This window comes from Meriones unguiculatus, chromosome 15, assembly GCF_030254825.1.
Source record: "Meriones unguiculatus strain TT.TT164.6M chromosome 15, Bangor_MerUng_6.1, whole genome shotgun sequence".
Taxonomy (NCBI): Eukaryota; Metazoa; Chordata; class Mammalia; order Rodentia; family Muridae; genus Meriones; species Meriones unguiculatus.
In genome coordinates, this window is record NC_083362.1 from 23,305,981 (window position 1) to 23,327,695 (window position 21,715).

The 21,715-nt window shown below is 39.0% G+C and overlaps 1 protein-coding gene across 14 annotated transcripts in view; it reads right to left on the reverse strand.

The window, feature by feature from the left end:
• The window catches only part of Pam (peptidylglycine alpha-amidating monooxygenase), a 296,974-nt gene that overhangs the window by 100,302 nt on the left and 174,957 nt on the right, over nucleotides 1-21,715 (reverse strand). For all 14 annotated transcript variants that reach the window (XM_060368297.1, XM_060368299.1, XM_060368300.1 and 11 more), the window contains 2 exons: nucleotides 20,037-20,122; nucleotides 18,671-18,754 (listed from right to left, as the gene is read on the reverse strand). In XM_060368297.1, coding sequence (XP_060224280.1) covers nucleotides 18,671-18,754; nucleotides 20,037-20,122 — 170 coding nt within the window. The remainder of the gene's footprint in view (nucleotides 1-18,670; nucleotides 18,755-20,036; nucleotides 20,123-21,715) is intronic.

Here is a 21,715-nt window from a genome sequence, read left to right on the forward strand (position 1 = left end):
TGCTCATGAGGAAGATAACAGAGGAAACAAATAAAATATGAAAAGAAATAGAGGAAGCTGGAGTCAAACAGTCTGTGGCCTTTAGAGAGGAAATGCTTAAATCACTGAATGAAATAAAAGAAAGAGTGGATTGTTCAAACAAACAGCTGAAGGAATTGACAGAAAAAAAAAATGAAAATACAGTCAGACAGGTGAAGGAAACCAACAAAATAGCTCAAGACCTGAAGATAAAATTGGAAAAATTAAAAAAAAAATGGAAGAAATTGTGGAGAGAAAGAACTTAGGGAAGAAAGCAGGAACTACAGAGGTTAGCATAACCAATAGGCTACAAGAAATGGAAGAAAGAATCTCAGGTGTGGAAGATACAATGGAAGAAATAGATGTATCTGTCAAAGAAAATGTTAAATCTAAAAAATTTCTGACACAGACCATCCAAGAAATTCAAGACAACATAAAAAGACAAAACCTAAGAATAATAGGAATAGAGGAAAAAGAAGATTCCCTGCACCAAGGCCCAGAAAATATCTTCAACAAAATCATTGAAGAAAATTTCCCCAACTTAAAAGAGAGGCCAATAAGAATACAAGAGGCCTATAGAAAACCCAATAAATTAGACCAGAAAAGAAAATCCTCCTGCCACATAATAATCAAAACTGTAAGTATACAGAACAAAGAAAAAATACTAAAAGCTGCAAGAGAAAAAGGCCAAGTAACATATAATGGCAAACCCATTAGAATCACACCTGACTTTTCAACAGAGACTATGAAAGCCAGAAGGGCCTGGATGGATATCATGCAGACCCTAAGAGAACACAGATGTCAGCCCAGGCTACTATACCCAGCAAAACTCTCAGTCCTCATAGACGGAGAAAACAAGACATTCAATGACAAAAACAAATTTCAACAATACCTACAAACACATCCAGCATTACAGAAGACACTAGAAGGGAAAATACAACACAAGAAAACTAGCTACATCGAAGAAAACACGGGAAATAAATAACCCCACTACAGGAAAACAAAAAGCAACCAGGCACACAACCATATGACCACAACCAATATCAAAGCCAAAGGATTTAACAGCCACTGGTCATTAATCTCTTTCAATATCAATGGACTTAATTCTCCAATAAAAAGACACAGACTAACAGAATGGATGTGTAAACAAAACCCAGCAATCTGTTGTATACAAAAAATACAACTAAGTCACAAAGATAGACATTACCTGAGGGTAAAGGGATGGAAGACGACTTTTCAAGCAAACGGACCCAAGAAGCAAGCAGGAGTAGCCATTCTAATATCTGATAAAATAGACTTTCAACCAAAATTAATCAAAGGAGATGGGGAAGGACACTTCATCCTCATCAAGGGAAAATTCCACCAAGAAGACATCACAATCCTGAACATCTATGCCCCAAATACAAGGGCATACACATTTGTGAAAGAAACATTGATAAAACTTAAACCACACATAGATCCCCACACACTAATAGTGGGAGACTTCAACACCCCACTCTCAACAAAGGACAGGTCAACTAAACAGAAATTAAACAAAGAAACAATATCTCTAATAGCGGTCATGAATCAAATGGACCTAACAGACATTTACAGAACCTTACACCCAAACACAAAAGAATTTACCTTCTTCTCAGCACCTCATGGAACCTTCTCTGAAATAGACTACATAGTTGGTCACAAAGCAAGCCTCAACAGATACAAGAAGATTGAAATAATCCCTTGTATCCTGTCTGATCACCATGGAATAAAGCTGGACCTCAATAACAACAAAAATAGCAAAAAGCCTACACACACATGGAAACTGAACAACATGTTACTAAATGACAGCTGGGTCAGGGAAGAAATAAAGAAAGAAATTAAAGTCTTCCTAGAACTCAATGAAAATGAAGACACGACATACCCAAACTTGTGGGACACAATGAAGGCAGTGCTAAGAGGAAAGTTCATAGCACTAAGTGCCTTCAAGAAGAAATTTGAGACAGCGCATTCAAGCAACTTAATGGCTCACTTAAAAACCCTAGAAAAAGAAGAAGCAGACACACCAAGCAGGAGCATACAACTGGAAATAATCAAACTCAGGGCTGAAATCAATCAATGAGAAACAAATAAAACAATTCAAATAATCAATGAAACCAAGAGCTGGTTCTTTGAGAAAATCAACAAGATAGACAAACCCTTAGCCAAGCTAACTAAAAGGCAGAGAGACACCATGCAAATCAACAAAATCAGAAATGAAAAGGGGGAAATAACTACAGACACTGAGGAAATTCAAACAATAATTAGGAATAACTTCAAAAGTCTATATGCAACAAAATTTGAAAATTTAAATGAAATGGATAATTTTCTTCATCGATTCCACTTACCAAAGCTAAATCAGGACCAGGTAAATCAATTAAATAGTCCTATATCCCCCAAGGAAATAGAAGCAGTCATTGAAAGTCTCCCATCCAAAAAAAGCCCAGGACCTGATGGTTTCAGCACAGAATTCTACCAGACATTCAAAAAAGAGCTAACTCCAGTTCTCTTCAAACTATTCCACAAAATCGAAACAGAAGCAACATTACCAAACTCATTCTATGAAGCCACAGTCACCTTGGTACCTAAACCTCTCAAAGAACCAACAAAAAAAGAGAACTTCAGGCCAATCTCCCTTATGAACATTGATGCAAAAATACTCAACAAAATACTTGCAAACCGAATACAAGAACACATCAAAGATATCATCCACCATGACCAAGTAGGCTTCATCCCAGGGATGTAGGGGTGGTTCAATATACGGAAATCCATCAATGTGATCCACCATATTAACAAACTGAAATAAAAAAAACACATGATAATCTCCCTAGATGCTGAAAAAGCATTTGACAAAATCCAACATCCATTCATGTTTAAAGTATTGGAGAGATCAGGGATACAAGGCACATATCTAAACATAGTAAAGGCGATATACAGCAAACCTATAGCCAACATCAAACTGAACGGACAGAAACTTAAAGCAATCCCACTGAAATCAGGGACAAGACAAGGCTGCCCACTCTCTCCATATCTCTTCAACATAGTTCTGGAAGTCCTTGCTAGAGCAATAAGACAGTTGAAGGAGATCAAGGGGATACACATTGGAAAGGAAGAAGTCAAATTATCACTATTTGCAGATGATATGATAGTATACGTGAGCGACCCCAAAAACTCTCCCAGGGAACTCCTACAGCTGATAAACACCTTCAGCAAAGTGGCCGGATACAAAATTAACTCAAAAAAATCAGTAGCACTCCTGTATACAAAAGACAAAAGGGCTGAGAAAGAAATTAGGGAAACAACACCCTTCACAATAGCCACAAATAACATAAGGTAACTTGGAGTAACCCTAACCAAGGAAGTCAAAGACTTGTATGAAAAAAATTTCAAGTCTCTGAAGAAAGAATTAGAAGAAGATATGAGAAGATGGAAAGATCTCCCATGCTCATGGCTTGGCAGGATTAACATAGTAAAAATGGCCATCTTACCAAAAGCAATCTACAAATTCAACGCAATGCCCATCAAATTACCAACACAATTCTTTACAGTCCTGGAAAGAAAAATTCTCAACTTCATATGGAATAACAAGAAACCCAGAATTGCTAAAACAACCCTCTACAATAAAAGATCTTCTGGAGGTATCTCCATCCCTGATCTTAAGTTGTACTATAGAGCAACAGTTTTAAAAACTGCATGGTACTGGCATAGCAACAGAATGGTGGATCAATGGAACTGAACAGAGGACCCAGAAATAAACCCACACACTTATGGACACCTGATCTTTGACAAAGATGCCAAAACCATTCAATGGAAAAAAGATAGCATCTTCAACATATAGTGCTGGTCCAACTGGATGTCTATATGTTGAAAAACACAAATAGATCCATACTTATCACTCTGCACAAAATTGAAGTCCAAGTGGATCAAAGACCTCAACATAAAACCAGACATATTAAGTTGGCTAGAAAAAAAAGTGGGGAATACCCTAGAACTCATTGGAACAGGAGACAACTTCCTGAACAGAACACCAACAGCACAGGCTCTAAGAGCAACAATCAACAAATGGGACCTCATGAAACTGAAAAGCTTCTGTAAAGCAAAGGACACCGTCATCAAAACAAAGCGACTGCCTACAGATTGGGAAAGAATCTTCACCAACCCCTATCTGATAGAGAACTCATGTCCAGTATATATAAAGAACTAAAGAAGATGAAAAGCAGCAAACCAAGTAATCCAATTAAAAAATGGGGAACTGAGCTGAACAGAGAATTCTCTGTAGAGGAATATCGAATGGCAGAGAAGCACTTAAAGAAATGTTCAACCTCATTAGCCATTAGGGAAATGCAAATCAAAACAACCCTGAGATTTCACGTTATACCCATGAGAATGGCCAAGATAAAAAACTCAAGTGACAACACATGCTGGAGAGGTTGTGGAGAAAGGGGAACCCCTCTCCACTGCTGGTGGGATGTAAACTGGTACAACCACTCTGGAAATCAATCTGGCGCTTTCTCAGACAACTAGGAATAGCACTTCCTCAAGATCCAGCCATACCGCTCCTGAGCATATATCCAAAAGAGGCTCAAGTACACAAAAAGGACATTTGCTCAACCATGTTTGTAGCAGCTTTATTTGTAATAGCCAGAAGCTGGAAACAGCCCAGATGCCCCTCAACTGAAGAATGGATGCAGAAACTGTGGTACATCTATACAATGGAGTATTACTCAGCAATGAAAAATAATGAAATCATGAAATTTGCAGGTAAATGGTGGGACCTGGAAAGGATCATCCTGAGTGAGTTGTCCCAAAAGCAAAAAGACACACACGGTATATACTCACTCATATAGACATACAATATAGGACAAACCCACTGAAATCTGTGCATCTAAAGAAACTATGCAAGAGAGGACCCTAACTAAAACGGTCAATCCCCATCCTGAAAGGCAAAGAGGATGGACATCAGAAGAAGAAGAAAACAGGAAACAACCTAGGAACCTTCTACAGAGGGCTTCTGAAAGCCAGAAGAAGAAAACAGGAAACAAACTAGGAACCTACCACAGAGGGCCTCTGAAAGCCTCTCCCCTACAGACTATCAAAGCAGATGCTGAGCCTGATGGTCAACTGTTAGGCAGAGTGAATGGAGTTTTATGTAGGAAGTGGGAAATAGTAAGAGCTGGAGAGGACAGGGTCTCCACAAGGAGAGCAACAGAACAAGGAAATTTGAACACAGGGAACTTCCCAGAGACTCATATTCCAACCAAGGACTATTCATGGAGATAACCTAGAACCCCTGCACAGATGTAGCCCATGGCAGTTCAGCGTCCAAGTGGGTTACATAGTAATGGGAAGAGGGATTGCCTCTGACATAATCTGATTGGCCTGCTCTTTGATCACCTCCCCCTGTGGGGGGAGCAGCCTTACCAGGCCACAGAAGATGACAATGCAGCCACTTTTGATGAGAACTGATAGACTCAGATCAGAAAGGAGAGGAGAACGTCCCCTATCAGTGGACTTGGGGAGTAGCATGCATGCAGAAAGGGGAGGGAGGGTGGGATCAGGAGGGGAGGAGGGAGGGGCTTATGGGGGGATAAAAAATGAATAAAGTGTAATTAATAAAATAAAATTAATTAATTAATTAAAAAATTTGTTTGTACTGAAGAAGTTGCCCTGTGGCTAATTCCAGACATACAACCATCTTGTTCTTTAGATTCAGAGTTTTTTTGCTGTGTAACATTAAATATGATATGTGCTTGTAAATAATTTTTTCTTTTCCCCTTCCAGGCTCTCCCCAAATTCTGACCAACCACTTCTTTTTGGCTATTATATTGTGTGTCATATAGTCATCTTTTAAATGGTTTTTATAAATTTGTTTTGGAACTCTCCCAATTGTTATTTGTCTTTTCCACTGAGACCAGAAGGTATCAAGCAGATGGAACTAGATAAAATAGGTCATAGAATCAAAAATGACTTGAAGAGGGGTCATCAGAGAAATCCTTTTACATACAATTTGAAATATAAAACTGAAAGTGTATTAATCATACCAATGCTCTATTTTCAACTGTTGAATCATCTTATGGTTATCCTTAGTATAGAGAAATGTTCATCTTTCCCACTGTTTATAATTTTTAACTATTCTGTGCAAAAATATGGTCTTTTACTTTTGTTTAATTTCCATTGTTAGGAATGATAAGCAGAGGGAAGAAAATGTGTCAGAAAATCAACCCACCCTATTTTGAAAGTAGAAAGTGCTAGATTTTCATTAGCTATAATATAACTTCAAACTTTAAAAGATCAGAATAAAATTGCTGGTGTCAGTTTAAAACAAAGAACAACCAAACTTGAATCCGACTGATTAATAACAATTAACAAAGTTACAAATCAAAGAACACAGCAGTCTCCTTTCTCACATGGTTCCTGGTTTCTCAACAAGATCTCACGTATTCATAATTAACTTTCGAAGAGGAAATACCCCTGAAAGCTTCCAAAGATGGAGACTGTGTACGAAGACAAACAGAGCCTGAAAAGCTTTCAGTTGGCCAAAGAGGAAAAAGAGTGGCTCTGCTCTAAGAAACAGCACCAGAAGTGTCTTCTGAGAAAGGGTTGGGCTTATTTTTCTTAAAGATGTCCTGTAAATATTAATTGATATTTCTGTTTGCTGTCTTCGAGTGTTTTACAATCATATTTATTTAGATTGCATTCTTGCTTCCACAAGGGAAATAGACTACTAACTAGCAGCATAAAGGAATTAGGAGTGAGTGAACGCTGTGCATCTCCTTAATGACTTCCTTCTCTTCGGAGAAAGCTTAGAAAGGGCACGTGAAGGAAGCATCAGAGGCTTGCCAGAGCATGCGCGCATGCTCAATGAGAAACCACCACAGTCATTGCAAGGTCCGTGAATGGGGGTTCTTGAAACTGAACCAGATCCTCTAATTTTACATGAGTCCATTGACAAGTAAGTTTATTCTCTTCCTAGAGGCTTTCCTAACAATTACTACAACCAGTTAAAAACCAAATGCTTCTTGCTAACAATTTCAATGGAATCAATTAGGTGACTGCTATTACTTTCAAGCTATGATCACCTCAAAAAGGGGACTCAAGGGCTAGTGAGAGGACTCAGCAGGTAAGAGTACCTACCACCGAACCTAAGTGCCTGAGTTCAATCTCTGCAATGGGATAAATGAAGGCAAAGCATAAGTATTCGAAAAACTACACATAAAGCTAAAAACTAACGCACATTAAGAAAGATTCTCCTTGCCCCTAAGAAAAAGATCACCTAAATTAAAGACTTCAAATTAAACTGCTTTTTATTAAAATCTATGTATTACATTCTGAATGCAATCTTTGAGAGAATAAATGGTATCACAGTGTTTTACGTCACTAAATGAAAACACGATTTCTGTGTTTAATGGCCAGACTATTAAGAATTAAGAATAAATAGGAATGAGTGAGATGAATAAGGACCAGCTAGTCTCTCATAATGAAGATGATTAACAAAGTTGAATTGCAAGGAGCTAGTGAATCATGGGGCTCAGATTTATTATGGGGACACTGAGAAGAAGAAAAAACATTGGTAGACAATAGACTTCTGTCTGATCATTACAGAGGTACTGAATAGCCCTAAGTCATTCATAGGCCTCATATCAAGCTGCTTGTGTTCTGTGAAGGCCACAGAAAAACAAGAAGAGCATTTGACCATAGGTCTTCTGAAATCAGCCAGATTATCAAAAAACCTGATATAGAAGTGACCGTAAGGATAAGGGAAATAGATTGCCTTATAATAAAAAAGAAAATGCACAAATGAAGTGAGCTAAACTATCTTGACGTTACTCATATTCCTGTTGCTCATGAGTTCATTTCTCTAGCTAAATACAGCCTAAAGGGCTGGCCTAAACACTGCCTCTGTTAATACTTGCCTTACATGGTTAGGGCATGACCTTTGGCACACATACAAATGCGAACTACAATACAAATTTAATTCTTCCAGTTTCGATAGCATGAACCAGCTGCTATAATACCCTGGGCAAAACATAACATTTCTGAACATTGATTTTCATTTCTGTGAGGTAGGAGGCCTGGGTTAGATAATTCCTCCTGTTCCAAGTCCTTATTCTATTACCTGTCCCAGTCTCTGATTTTAAAAATGAATTAGTACACAGCACAGAAAATCTACTGCTTCAACTACTTTCTTTTTTGAGAAGTGAATTTCCACTTTGATAAGGCATTTTCGGTCTGCCTCCAGAGATGGAGGAGGCCTTGCGGAGGTGGATCACTATCTTCCGGGCTACCATTGCTCTCTTAACAGAATGCCTCATTCCTTCCCTGTCTAGTCTGCCACTCATATATTTCAGTTACAAATTTAAAAATATCAAAAAAACCTGGAGGGTTATAAGTTATTTTGGTCTTTTCAAAAGGCTCCCTTGGGGCTGGCAGAGATGATGGTTCAATGGCTAAGAGTACTATGGCTCTTTCACAGGCCCAGGTTCAGTTCACAGTACTCACATGTGGGAACCACAACTGCCTGTAACTCCAGTTCTAAGGGAACCACATCCCTCTTTTGGACCCCCCAGGAATGCTCTCGGTGCATATACATTCATGTAGGCACTTACACAGAAAGTAAAAGTAGGTACATCCTCAAAACGTTTGACTGAAGAGGTATGGCACAGGATATCTGTACACCATACATGGGTGTAAAGCAAGGAGAAGATCTCCACAAATGTCATATACACACCATGTGTGGCTTTTCTCATAGTATCTTGAAGTCTAAAGTTCAAATTGTGGGTAAATGTAGAAGAATAAAAATAAATTATCTTTAAAATTTCTAAGTGAAATTAAGCAAGGGAAGAAGCAGACAGTAATTAAATGCATTTTCTTCATTCAAAGTTCCCCTTTTCTTAAGAGAATTGAGATTTAATTAAACAAATTTTGGTAAATGAAAATTACTCTGTTCATGTCTCAAACCCAGGAGATTGCCCTAATACACCTATGGTATAAGGAAAAGGAAGACCAACTTCAATCCTTACTGGATTGAAACTGAGTTTCAAAAAACTGAGTTCCTGTAGTCAAAGTTTAGTTTGCATAAAAATCAACTGGAAAGCTTGTTAAAATGTTACCTTCCTGGGTTTAATGATGTGCTGATAATGTATAAGCTCCATGAAAAACATATCCACATGTGTGAATATATGTTTACTATAGGTTTAGTCACAAACTATATAGCATGCAACTTATAAAAACTGATGACATACACAATATGCTTTGTTGTAAATTCCATAAATAGTTGAGCCTTACAAATAAACATTTTCACAACACACCCATGTCTATAAATGGGAAATTTATAGTTACAGCTAGAATATCTAGTGAGTTTTTGTTTTGTTTATTGAAGCAATAAAGATACATGTTGAACCTGCATTTGCTCTTTAATCATGGCAAAATCTTTGCTATCATAAAAAAGGGGATATTAGGATAATAGTGCTTTATTTATTTTAGCAATTCACCATAATCTGCATGGGTATTATTTTCCAGTATTTTACTTGCTTTAAGCAGAAAGAGAAACAAACAAGTAAAAAACAAAACAAAACAAAACAAACAAACAAACAAAAAAAAACGGTTATAAAAGATTGACATAGAACTCCTCAGTTTCCATGGTGTAACCGTTTACAGTATGGCTGATTTCCCATCACTAGCACAATGTCATTGAACACGGAGCTAGGAAGAAATGCGTAATGTTGCAATGGTTTGAGTGTTTCCAGCACACAGACACAGCACAATGGTGTAGACCTTTAATCCCAGCACTCAGGAGGCAGAGGCAGGTAGATCTCTATGAGTGTCTGGGCAGACTGGTCTACTAAGCAAGTTTCAGGCCAGCCAGGGCTACACAGAAATAGCCTGTCTTGAAAACTGACCAACCAACAAACAAAAGGCATGACAGCTGTTTATTAATGACCAGAGTTTACCTGTTGGCTCTTGTGACAGACAAGACAATGTCCGAACACCACAGCCTGTGCCTGACTGTCTGCATAGTATCTACTAGGCCTATTATGAAGCAGACATTTTTATTTTCAACAAAGGGGTGTTATGTAAATAGTCCTCAGATTAGATTCTCCTTGAGTTTGAGAATGCACCTTAGGGGGAATCTATTAGGATCTTCTAGTTCATTCTAATTATTTTAATGAGACATTATAGTAGATTTTTTGTTGTTGTTTAAAAAAAAAAAAACAAACAAACTTAAAAATGTAGCATTAAAGTACCGAGTGTAGATAAGGAAATGAGGTTGGTTTATTCACTGTGAATTGTAAATTGTAAAAAGTGATTTGTTGGATAATTCGGTGGAATCCTTTTTTAGGTTTACACATTCAGTGATTCAAAATAGCACATCTAGATATCTGCCACCACATATTTCTGAACATTATTCACTGCAGGGAAAAAAAAAGAACTTAACAATTCTAACAGAGTCAAGAATTTTTCATACCTGCATGAAACTGCAATGTCAAGGATTTCCTTTCTCCTCCCCCATGGCCCGACCACGTGTGTGTGTGTGTGTGTGTGTGTGTGTGTGTGTGTGTGTCTGTATATCTGTGTGCTGGCTCAGTGTGCCTGGGGAGGTGAGAGGACAATTTGTAGGAGTCACTTTTCTCCTTCTGCCATGTGGATCCCAAGGATTGCACTCACCTGCTGAGTGATTTACCAGTGTCAAAGGAGTTTTTTTTTTTTTTCAATAAGTAAATTAATCAAAAATGGTTTAAAAAGACCCAGTTCAAATACTAGAATCCACTGTAGCCTTCACTTTGCAGAGGACTGAGTGAAAGCAGGCTTGGTGGATCCTGCAGAAAAGCATACATAGGTGGAAGCCGCTTGGAGAGACTGAGAAGAGACAGCAGAGGAAGCAATGGAGAGCAATCTTTGATCCAATTTCCCTCCAGCTTGGCACTCAGGCATCAGAGAGTTGGGAGCACTCACATACGTTCAAGTGAGGAGTCTGTTTTACGCTGGAATGCAATCATTTTAAGTGCAGCTGCCCTGCCACTGATCTCTGCTCTATCGTGTTCAAAAATGCATTAGCAAGGGATTTTTTTTCCTGGGCTCACAATTTCAAAGCTTTTTTCCCAATACCCCTGTGGCCACAGCCTTGTAAGAGCTGGAGATGGCCGGAACCAGTAGAATTACAATTCCTCTAAAATCCTGTTTCACTTCATGCTGCCTCTCCTACCATTGCTGCATGCTTGCTCTGCTCTTTCACCGGAGCAAAGCAGCTTTTTCTTGGATGTATGAGCATGTACGGGCCTGCCGACTATGCTTAGGAACATCTAATTGTCTGAAACTAAGAGAAGGAGAAGCCATATCCAGAGGGGTCATTGGCAGGGTGGAACAAAGCTGGAAAGCAAGGAGAAATCCAGTCTGAAGGTCAGCAATTCCAGATATTTATGTTGCCATAACTTTATACAAATACCTCCCTATGAACGTTGCAATTCACATTCACAGAACAACTAAACGAAATCTAAAGCTCAAAACTGGAATATGGAAGAAGGGCTGCTATAGAGAACCAGTCTTGCAGGTTAAGAAGCTTCTAAAGTACATCTGACTGGGGCCCAGAGAGATATTTCTGTGGATAACAGCACGTGTTGCTCTTGCAGAAGACCCAGTTTGGTTCTCAGCACATTGCGTGCCTCACAGCTGCCTGTAACTTCAGATTGGAGACCTGCTGCTCTTTACAGGCCTCCAAGGTTCCCACAGCCAGGTGCACCCACCCATACACAGACACATTATTATTATTTTTTTTACTTTATGTTTTTTAAAAAATAACACAAAGTAGGCATGATCATTAGGCACGATCATGCCTGTTTTTCAGTCCCCGTGTTTACCTGCTAACATTAGTGTGACTGTTCTTTTATGTGCATGTACTTAATTTGCCAGGAAATTACAAGAGGGCAGACTTTTCTTCTTAATCTGACTTCATGGTGAAGAGCTTAAGATAGCCTAAATATAACTCCATTTTGAAATAAAGATCTTGACTGGGAACTGAATTCAGGTACCAGGAAATATCACAGAATGTACACCTGGCAGAAAACAAAATTAACTCTCCTAGCAACAGCCTGCAGGAAATATAACAGAATAAATGCTTCATAGAAAATAGAGACAAACTCCCTGGCAATAATCAATGGGAATCGGTTAAAAATCGGGTGGGAAAATTCTCCCCAATGTTTCAGATATGGTTTAGAAAAATAGCCATTGTGATTATATGCCTTAGCCATTGTGATTATGTGCCTCAGAAAAGGTCACCCCGCCCTGCTAAACTTCACCCAATTCTGTAACGCTAAGGCTTGTGCCCCCCTGCTCACAGACTTTCCCTTTAAAAATCCTGTTCACTCAGAGCTCGGGGTCCCACTTCTCTACTGCTGTGCCAGTGAGACTTGGGTCCCGAGTTCGATAGCTCTCGTAATAAAGCTCTCTTGCAATTGCATCGAGTCATCTCCTGGTGGTCTCTGAGGGTCCCGTGAACCTGGCATAACAATGGAATGCATTATTTGGAATGAAATAAGCTTAAGTGGTAGCTTGACAACAAACAAAGCCAAGGAAAATACAGAAAAGCAGGTATATATACCCATTAACATTGCAAAAGCCTACATAACTATATAGAACAAGAGTTATGTTTAGTATGATAGACCAAAATCATGAAGAAAAGTGGGGAGGGAGCAAGAAGATTTTGAGCTAACATTTATTGCCAATCTGCTCCGTGTTGGCACTTATAGTAGACATACATCTAATTTAACTTCATAAAACATGTCATATATTCTGTGATGACATCTAGCCTTTTTTACTTAAAATTTTATTGTTTTAATTATGCTTATGTGTGTGTTTCTCTGTGAGTGTATGTGCACATGAAACAGGGTATCTGTAGAGGCCAGAGATGTAGCTAGAGTTTCAGGCGACTGTGAGCTTCCTGATGTGGGTGCTAGGAGCTTATCTATGGGTCTCTGCAAGGGCAGTGTGGGCTCCTAAGTGCTGAGCCATTCCTGTAGCCCCCTTCTGAAATGTTTTACAGTATTTAATGGGCTGAAACCCTGGCTTTCTATAAAACGTTGGTATTTTAAAATGATTACCCCATGACACCCTACAGCTTCCACGTCAAGGTGGAGGGCAGATACAAAAGGATGAGGAGGTGAATGGGATTGGGGTACATGATGCAAAATTCAGAAAGAATCAATAAAAGGTACAAAAAATTAAAAATGATCATTCCCAAAGGGCTCTCACTAAAATTTCATAATCTGATTTTATTCATATAATTCAGGAATTTAGAAATAAAATGTTTTTTTTTATAGTTCACACCAAGGAGAGTTAAAAAAAATAAGATTTCTACATTTAAATCATTTAATTAGAATGTGGGTATTGGCCCACTCTTTGGAAAATGAATCTTCACCTATACTCTCAAGAACATGCTAAAATGTAGGAAACACAGGTGTATTTTGAGGGCTGCGATGAAGGCGTGGAAACAGGAAACATCACCTAACTAGAACACTTCTCACAACAGTGACTGACTTGTGTTTGTGTTTAGGTGTCTGTGTCTGTGGGGCCTTTCCATTGTAGCATGAGCTAAATGACAAGGAATGACTTTGGTGTCTTGGAAACTATGCTAAAGTGGAAAAGTTCTCAGACTGTTGAAATGAGTCCAAGACACTTCCTACCTGAGAATCAACTTACTGTTCGACCCTACTATCCAATGCCAGGGAATCCCAGAAATGAAAAGGCAGTTCTGGCAAGAGTCTCCTGGGCTAAAAACCTGCAGAAAATGATTCATTAACTCCAGAAAAATCTCAGGAGAATTTCTTTTACAGACTAAGACTTTGTTGAAAAAAAATTAAAGAAAAAATAAAAAACCCAAATGTTTTGCGGAATGCACTAGCTACTCCTCCTGTGGCTGTGACAAAAAGGAAATTTATGGAAGAAAGCACTTATATGGGTTCACAGCTCAAGGGTACAGTCCCTTATAGGGGGGTCATCGGAGCAGGACAGAGTGGCAGCTTTTCACAGTCTCTTCAGTCAGGAATGAGAGTATGGTGAATGTTCTTGCTTAGCTCTCTCTTCTTTACCCGGTCTAGGACCGCAATCCACAGACTGGATGGTGTGTTCACAGGTAATGTGGGTAGGCCCACCCCAATTGACCTCAATCTAGAAATCATTTGAAGGCATATGCCCAGCGGCTAGTCTCCTAGGTGACTCTATCCTATCAAGCTGATAATATTACCCATCACATAGGGGAGGGCAGATGGACAGCTGAAATCTGTCTTCTCATGTTTCTCATTTCCTTAAGTACAGGGTATTGTTTGTTTGTTTGTTTTATCTTTTATTACAGCTGAGCTGTAAATAATAAAAACTGCTTAGGGAACAGAAAACATCATATAACCGGAACACTCCTTACAACATGGATGGATAGGGTCAGATACGTTTTGTATTTAAACTCCAATGTCCTTGAAAAATAGTAAATATACTGTTTATATGGTGGATAGATACAGTAAAAGATTCTGCTTAGGAGTATCTACTTGTTTATATGGGCCATAATGAATGTAGCTAACACATAGTGAATGATATCAGAGAATTGTGTGTGAGCCACAGACAGACCCCATTTAAAAGATGAAGAGGGCAAAGAGATCCCTCTGCACATTGCACAAAGGTAGCAAAGCTGGCTATCAGGCTGTCTGGATTTAGAGTCAGTCACATTAAATGCTGAGAGGTGCTATCACCCATATAAGGCTATTATTTTCAATTAGACTACACTGCAGTATCCCATAAAATTTAATTTGTGAATAATTAACCATTAATTATTTAAATATTAAATAATTATCAGTAATTATTTAATTAATTATTTAAATATTAAATAATTAACATTCAACAAATCATTCTGGCTTTCCCAGGCCTGGATCCTGGCATCTTCTGGCCACCAGTTTGCAGGGTTAGTAGCTTTCTGCAAGGTCAAGCAAGAAACTGGCCAGCATTACACATGAGACTATGATTTGAAAATCTCTGGAGGAAGGGTTTTCAGATCCAGTCTTACCAGGGACATCGCTCTCTGAACACATCTTTTCTAATTGCTTGCCATATCTCCCTTCTCTGGTAATGTCATATTTGCAAAAGTTTGCTACGGGTAGGGCTGTTTCGCTGTCACTCCTCTGGACATGCTTTTCACCTTTGTCGGGAAGGATCTTCCCTCCTAGGCCTCAGACCTGGGAGCTCACAACCTGGCTCAGTTTCCTCCTTCTAAGAAGCCTCCTCGTTCAGATCACACCTCCCTCTCCTCCATGGGTTGATCTGTATGTCCCTGAGTCCTTTGCAGCCTCCATGACTGGCATGCTCTTCTATTACTTCCTGCACATACACTTCCTCTGTGTTTGCTCTAGTGCTAGAGTAAACTCAGGCTGGCAGGAAGGGCAGCATGTCCTGCGTCAGCACAGGCCTGCCTGTGAGTGGCATGATATTTAATAAAGGCAGCTGTTCTTAGATGAAGCTTTTACAGCGTCACATTTGGTGTAATTTACAAAACAGAGCAAACAAGCATTACACACAATAGCGCAGAAAGCCCAGACCTTCTTTTTCCTACTGCTAGTGATCAAACCATGCTCTCTCCCACAAGTTTAAGGAGGTACTTTACTATATCATCATTATGGGAAGTTTGCTTTTTTTTTTAATGTAAATGGAAAAAAGAAATGCTTATTGACTGAAGCCAAACATCTCCCCACTTTTCAGCAGGAAACAGAAATTTCCTGAGAGTGTCACATTCTTTCTGGTTCACAACATATATACATAAAATATTGTTCCTAGTTTTTTTAAGCCACAAAGTTAAAGTCTTCATTGATACTGGTATCAAATACGTTCATGTATAACGTAACATGAATGCATAAAGCATAACATGTATTTTAAAAGCATTTTAAGAAATAGAAGATGCTGTTTTTCCTTGTCTTAATTGTTTATGGAGAGATGTAAGAGATCCTACACAGAACCCATTTCAATATAAATGGCCCCTCAGGAAATTCCTGTGGGACTGAGACCATCCGCATGCACAGGAACCTGCTGTCAGCTGGTGTCGGGGGAAAGCAGAGCATGGTGGGCACATTCTAAAGAGTAACATGTATTGTAAAGACACGGATGAGCAGTGTCTTTCTTTTTCATCAACTCTCCCTTTTTCCTTCTTTCTTAAAATTGTCCTAAACACACAAGCATACATAAAGTATATATAGTCTGTTTAAATCTTGTTGTTTACCTTTGATTTGCTGATTGCCTATATTTCATATTCACAGTTTTAATGGTACATCACTGTGAATATGTAGCTCATTTTTAAAATGTCTTTTAGAAAACTTGTACTATTAAATGATAAATTTTATGAAATGGAAAAACTGCTGTTCAAAATAGTATATTAGTTTATAAGGCCTCTGAAAGTGCAGCAGGCTTACCCAAGTCTGGTGGTCTTGAATTTTATAATTCAAATCCTATCCATCCCAAATTCAACAAATGTAAAACTACTTTCCATTATTTCAGTGAGGTTTGATACCCTCCCATGTGCTTAGCTAATGTTCTGTACCATGGAACACTCGAAGGACAAGGTAGTATCTAAAGGCCCTGAATGAATTATGAGAACTGTTCTTTACACTTTCTGTTAGAGTAAGTAACCATTTTATGTTACAGTAAGCTCTGTGAATAGGAATGCTAGCAGTCTCTCTACCTTTTATATAGCTTGTTTGGGAAAACTAGTCTAGAAAGAAAAATGTCACTACAAGAAATCTCTCATCTGTCTCTTACATTAAGAATAATTATATGCTTATATATTAAAACATCAGTACATTATTACCCTAATATTAAACATTAATTATAAAAATGATCTTATCAGTAAGAGATTAAGTTATTAAAGTGTTATGTTTTGCTAACATCGGTGCCTATCATCCATTTTCTCTGTGGAATACAGCCAGCTTCTATCAGGGGTTCTAGGAAATCTATGAGGAATTAGGTTAACAGCAAAGTTCAGTGTTTCACAGAGGGACAGAGAATCTGGTTTGCTTGTGTGTGGGTGCGCTGAGCTGGGCTGGATGCGGGGACTTTGGGACATCATGCTTGTCACTTCCAAAACAAGAGTTTCATCAGTGTTTCAAAGGCAGCATCAGGAGCCGCTGGCTCGACTGATGCCAGATGCAGCATTCCAGGGCAAATGGCTTCTGGCCTTTTTCCTCAAGCATAAACATTATTTTATTCCTTTGCTTTCAGTAAAACCTTGTTTCAGCAATCTCCATTGCTGGCAATTTATGATTAAGCTCTGGTACAGAGAGTTATTTTTTAATATAAACATAAATTTTATTTGTAAGTTATGTTCGTATGCTGGTCTGCAGGTTTTTGCTTAACTGATGATATGTCTAATTAAAAGTTGTCAGTTTCATAAAATTATTCCTTTCAATATATTTTCTAGAGGAAGGTACTATAGCGCTCCAGGTCTGAGGGCTGAGAATCTACTGAGTCTCACCACTATCTGGGGCTCTCTCAGGAAAAGCTCTACATCAGTGGTTCTCAACCTGTGGGGGTTATGACCCCTTCGGTGGCACTTTATGACCTTTCACAGAGGTCACCTGTCAGATATCCTGTGTACCAAATGTTTACATTACAATTGATAACAGTAGCAAAATCACAGTTATGAAGTAGCAATGGAAATAATTTTATGGTTGGGGATCACAGCCACATGAGGAACTGTGTTAAAGGGTTGAAGCCTTAGGAAGGTTGAGAACAACTGCCACAGAGTTTATTACAAGGTGCAGACACACATTTACTTCTAAGATTTGTTATTAGATGGAAATAAAATGTACCGAAGAAGGAAATGTGTCAGGTCAGTTATGAGATTATCATATTACAGGATTCTGGAGGAAGTGCATGTCAGCACAGGGCAGGAAAATGGCCAATAAGCCAAAGAGAACCTTGTTCCTGTTTACAATTTCATGGAACCAAGAGCATGAATTCAAAACATAGCTGGAATTTGGCGACGTGCCACAGAGCAAACAAGAAGCACCAACTTTGGTTGCCTTGGAAACAGGGCCCATTCATCGTGTTGATGGTTCCATAACAGAAGAAGGGGCATTTAAATGAAAGGCACCGTGACCACAGGTAGAGCAGCTGTGTAGGCGTACTTAGCATGTTAGCCAGGGACTGAGGTCTGCCTCAGTGCAGTGGACGATGGAGGAACGAATGCAGTGGCTGGTGTGAATTATGTATGAAACACAGCAGGGCCCAGACAGTTTGAGACCTCCTGGGTACTGCAGAATCTGCAGACTCCCCCCCTGCCGCCCCTCCCTCCGGCATGGCCTGCACACAGTAAAGCAAATAAGCAAGCAGGTCCCTTCTATGCATTGACTGGTATGAGTGACACTTCTGATAGGCACAGAAGCAAGTAGGTAAGTTTGCACTGTAGAAATATCAAACTAACTAACCAAAAAACCAACAATCAAAAAACAAAACCATTACTTCAGTACTTGCAAATTAAAGTAACTAAAGACAGCTATCCCTGCTGGGCAAGATATATGGGTAATTCTTCATTCTGTTACACAGATAACAGCACATCCAGTTCAGGCAATAAACTACTGAACATGTTGCTCAGTTCCAACATTTCAAAACTTACCTCGAAAAGCGCTAATATCCCCATAGTGAACTTGAAGGACAAAGTATTTGCTTCCAGTTTCTCCTCCAACTCTGAATCCAACACCTAAATATTGTTAAACAAGGCAAACTGTCGTTATAGAAATTGGTGCTTGAATGAGTTACAGAGGTAATTTTGGGCTGCTGGTCATGAAATGCACAGGAAATAAAATGACTTACGCCATATAAAGCTAGCATACAGAACACAAAAGAAACTGCATTGGCCAGACTGTTTAACCAGAACTCTGGTAGAACCTATTAATAGTTCCCCGTTTAGAACCTGAGTGGTTCCTGGTCTTCTATCGAAAACAGATCACTCATTTTGAAAGCAACAGTGGAACAAAATTCTGTCCCTGTTGGTTATATAAAAAACACACAGAAGATTCCATTTTTGCTTAATAAATATTCATTAAAAACTTACATTTTCTAAGTAATTATAGGAGATGGAATCTTAGAAGTATCTAAGCGTGACTACCTTCTTTCCCATATGACAACAGTGTCTTCAAATGTGACATAGAGGAAACCAGCTGCCAACTAGATCACAAGGTCCAGGTGTCTGTGAAAGGCCTTACTGTTTATATGGAGTTCGTTAATGATGTGTTTAAAATATACAGACATACTATTCACAGGCTGAGAAAATGCATCTGCTCTCAAAATGTCAACACGTGTATGACAGACCTTCTGGGGTGTTTAGGCCTGTTGGCTGGTACATCGAAACCTTCAGAGACAATTCTCAGGCTGATTTGAAGCAATGCAGATCAATTAGTTCAATTAGTGGTGAAGACATGAGCTAGGGAGGGAAGAGCGGGTCTGTGAATCGCAAAACCATCTTCACAGCACAGTACAGGCACTCACGGACTCTATTTCATATTCTGAAGCATTTAGGCACTATGAGAAATGGCAGTTCACTCATACATCTGAAACTGTCAACAGTTTTGAGGCGAAGTCAGGAACCCAGGCAGCTTTGGCATTACATTAAATTCTTAGGTTCCAGGACTTAAAAAAAAAAAAAAAAAAAAAAAAAAGACTGTTTCTGAAACAGCAGTTTGTTGAATTTGTAGTGCTGTCTCAGCTCATGAAATGTTCCTACTGTCAAGAGCTGATGTATCTCAGGCCAAAGGTAGCCTGAGGTATACGTGATTATTTTCTAATTTGCTCCAAGCTGTTGTGAGGGCAAACTACTTACCAAAGAGGTGATAAAAGTAGCCAGCCACCTTTCAGTACAAAGTAGGCGATGCTGGCACTTTTAGTGAGAAACTGCAATATGGAACACTGGCAACAATGTTTTAGAAATGACTAGTAATAAGGCTGTGAATGCTAGTTAGACTATCAAAGATACTTTAGTATACCTTTAGGGAGCCGGGTCGGGGGAGCATTTCTTGCCCAGGCATATAGAATATTGGCTTTATCTGTACAGGTTCCTTCATCACAAAACCTGAAAAAAGAAAGTAGTTGTAATGAGTACTTAGGGAGTGAAATACAGAAACTGCCTCCGTATCTGGGCAGGTATTTTAAAGTCAGACACATCAATACGTATTTATTGTATTCTTAGGTTTAATATCCCAAGAAAGCCCGGAGCAATTTCAGCAATGAAAAAACACCTGAAAAGGGAGTTGAAACAGTTTCATATTGTGGATATACAGCATATACCTGGATACACTCCTACGTGAAATGTACTCTGTGTGATTAGGTAGACAGCCAGTCACAACTCCAAGCAATGCACTGCGTAAGTCAAGGATAATGCTGTGGGTTTCTAGACAGAGACGGACAAGAATGTCTCCCATGCTTCACCTTCTGGGATCAGTGAGGTGATACTGTCATCACATTCTTGGCCATATCAACAAATATGTGCCATCAGAAGGATAAATAAAATATGTACACACACTTTGGGCCTTTGACTACACATAGACACACACACACACACACACTACTTTAAAAAGAATACTGGCTTGCATTTATAAACCGTTCCATGTGGTGCAAGAGCCACTTAAGTCTTTCTGTCTTGGTTTTCTCTGTAATGCAGGGATATTGTGCACAGTTATTCTGTAAGTCAAATGGGATATAAGTGGAAAGCTCATTATCAATCAAGGCACTATATGTTGCAATGCACTATTTAATAAAACAGGTTACATAAGCAATTACCTGCTGAGGACAGACTTGTATGGTGAGGAGAACCTACAAGTACAGAGCCTATCTTCAGTTCCAGCCCTGAACCAACCCCAACAGATGTGATTCTGGGTGTGGTTATCAGCCCTTGAAAGTCCAGCAGCTCTTACGTGGAGACCCCTTTGAAGTGGCTATGAGAGTGATGTATGTATGTACAGGAACTCGTATAGTAAGGAGCTCTGCTAGACCTAATTTAATATATGATAATTTGAAGGCAAATTGCATTGCTCCCACCAATATAGTAACTCTGTTTTTCCTGTTATTGAATTAGATTTGTTTAAAACACAGACAGGATACATTTTTTATACTGCTTTTATGTTTGCGTTTTGGAAAATTGGGGCCAAACAAGGTCAGAGGTAGGAAATAAAAACAGATCATAAAGGTTGAAACTATCAAGAACAAAGAAAAATACAGCTTCTTTGGCAGTAGCTGGCTCACATAGGGAAAAATAAACACTTCTTGTGGTCTGAGGAGACTGCCAAGGCAGATTGAGGTGCTTCTTAACCAGGGTAGGGGCTGAGCCTACAGAGCTGGAAGTACATAGGTAACTATGTACAGACAAATCATTAGTAAGCCCATCTCTCCAAACTCAGAGGCAGGAACTTTTGCCACATTTCCTGCTACTAGCAGGAATGAGGGTGGAAAAACGGAAGTCAGTATAGACAGTGCTGTTATCTTTCAGAATTAAGAACGAGAGACCCAGCACTAGGGGGTCCCAAATGTTATACATAGCAAATGTTCTTGCATCTATAAATCAGGCTGCAGAGAGACTGTGTAATATGCACTGTAAAACACATCAACCAGTTGTTTCTTACTGTTCCTGTCAAGTACAATACAGTAAAGATGAAGGATCATTACCATG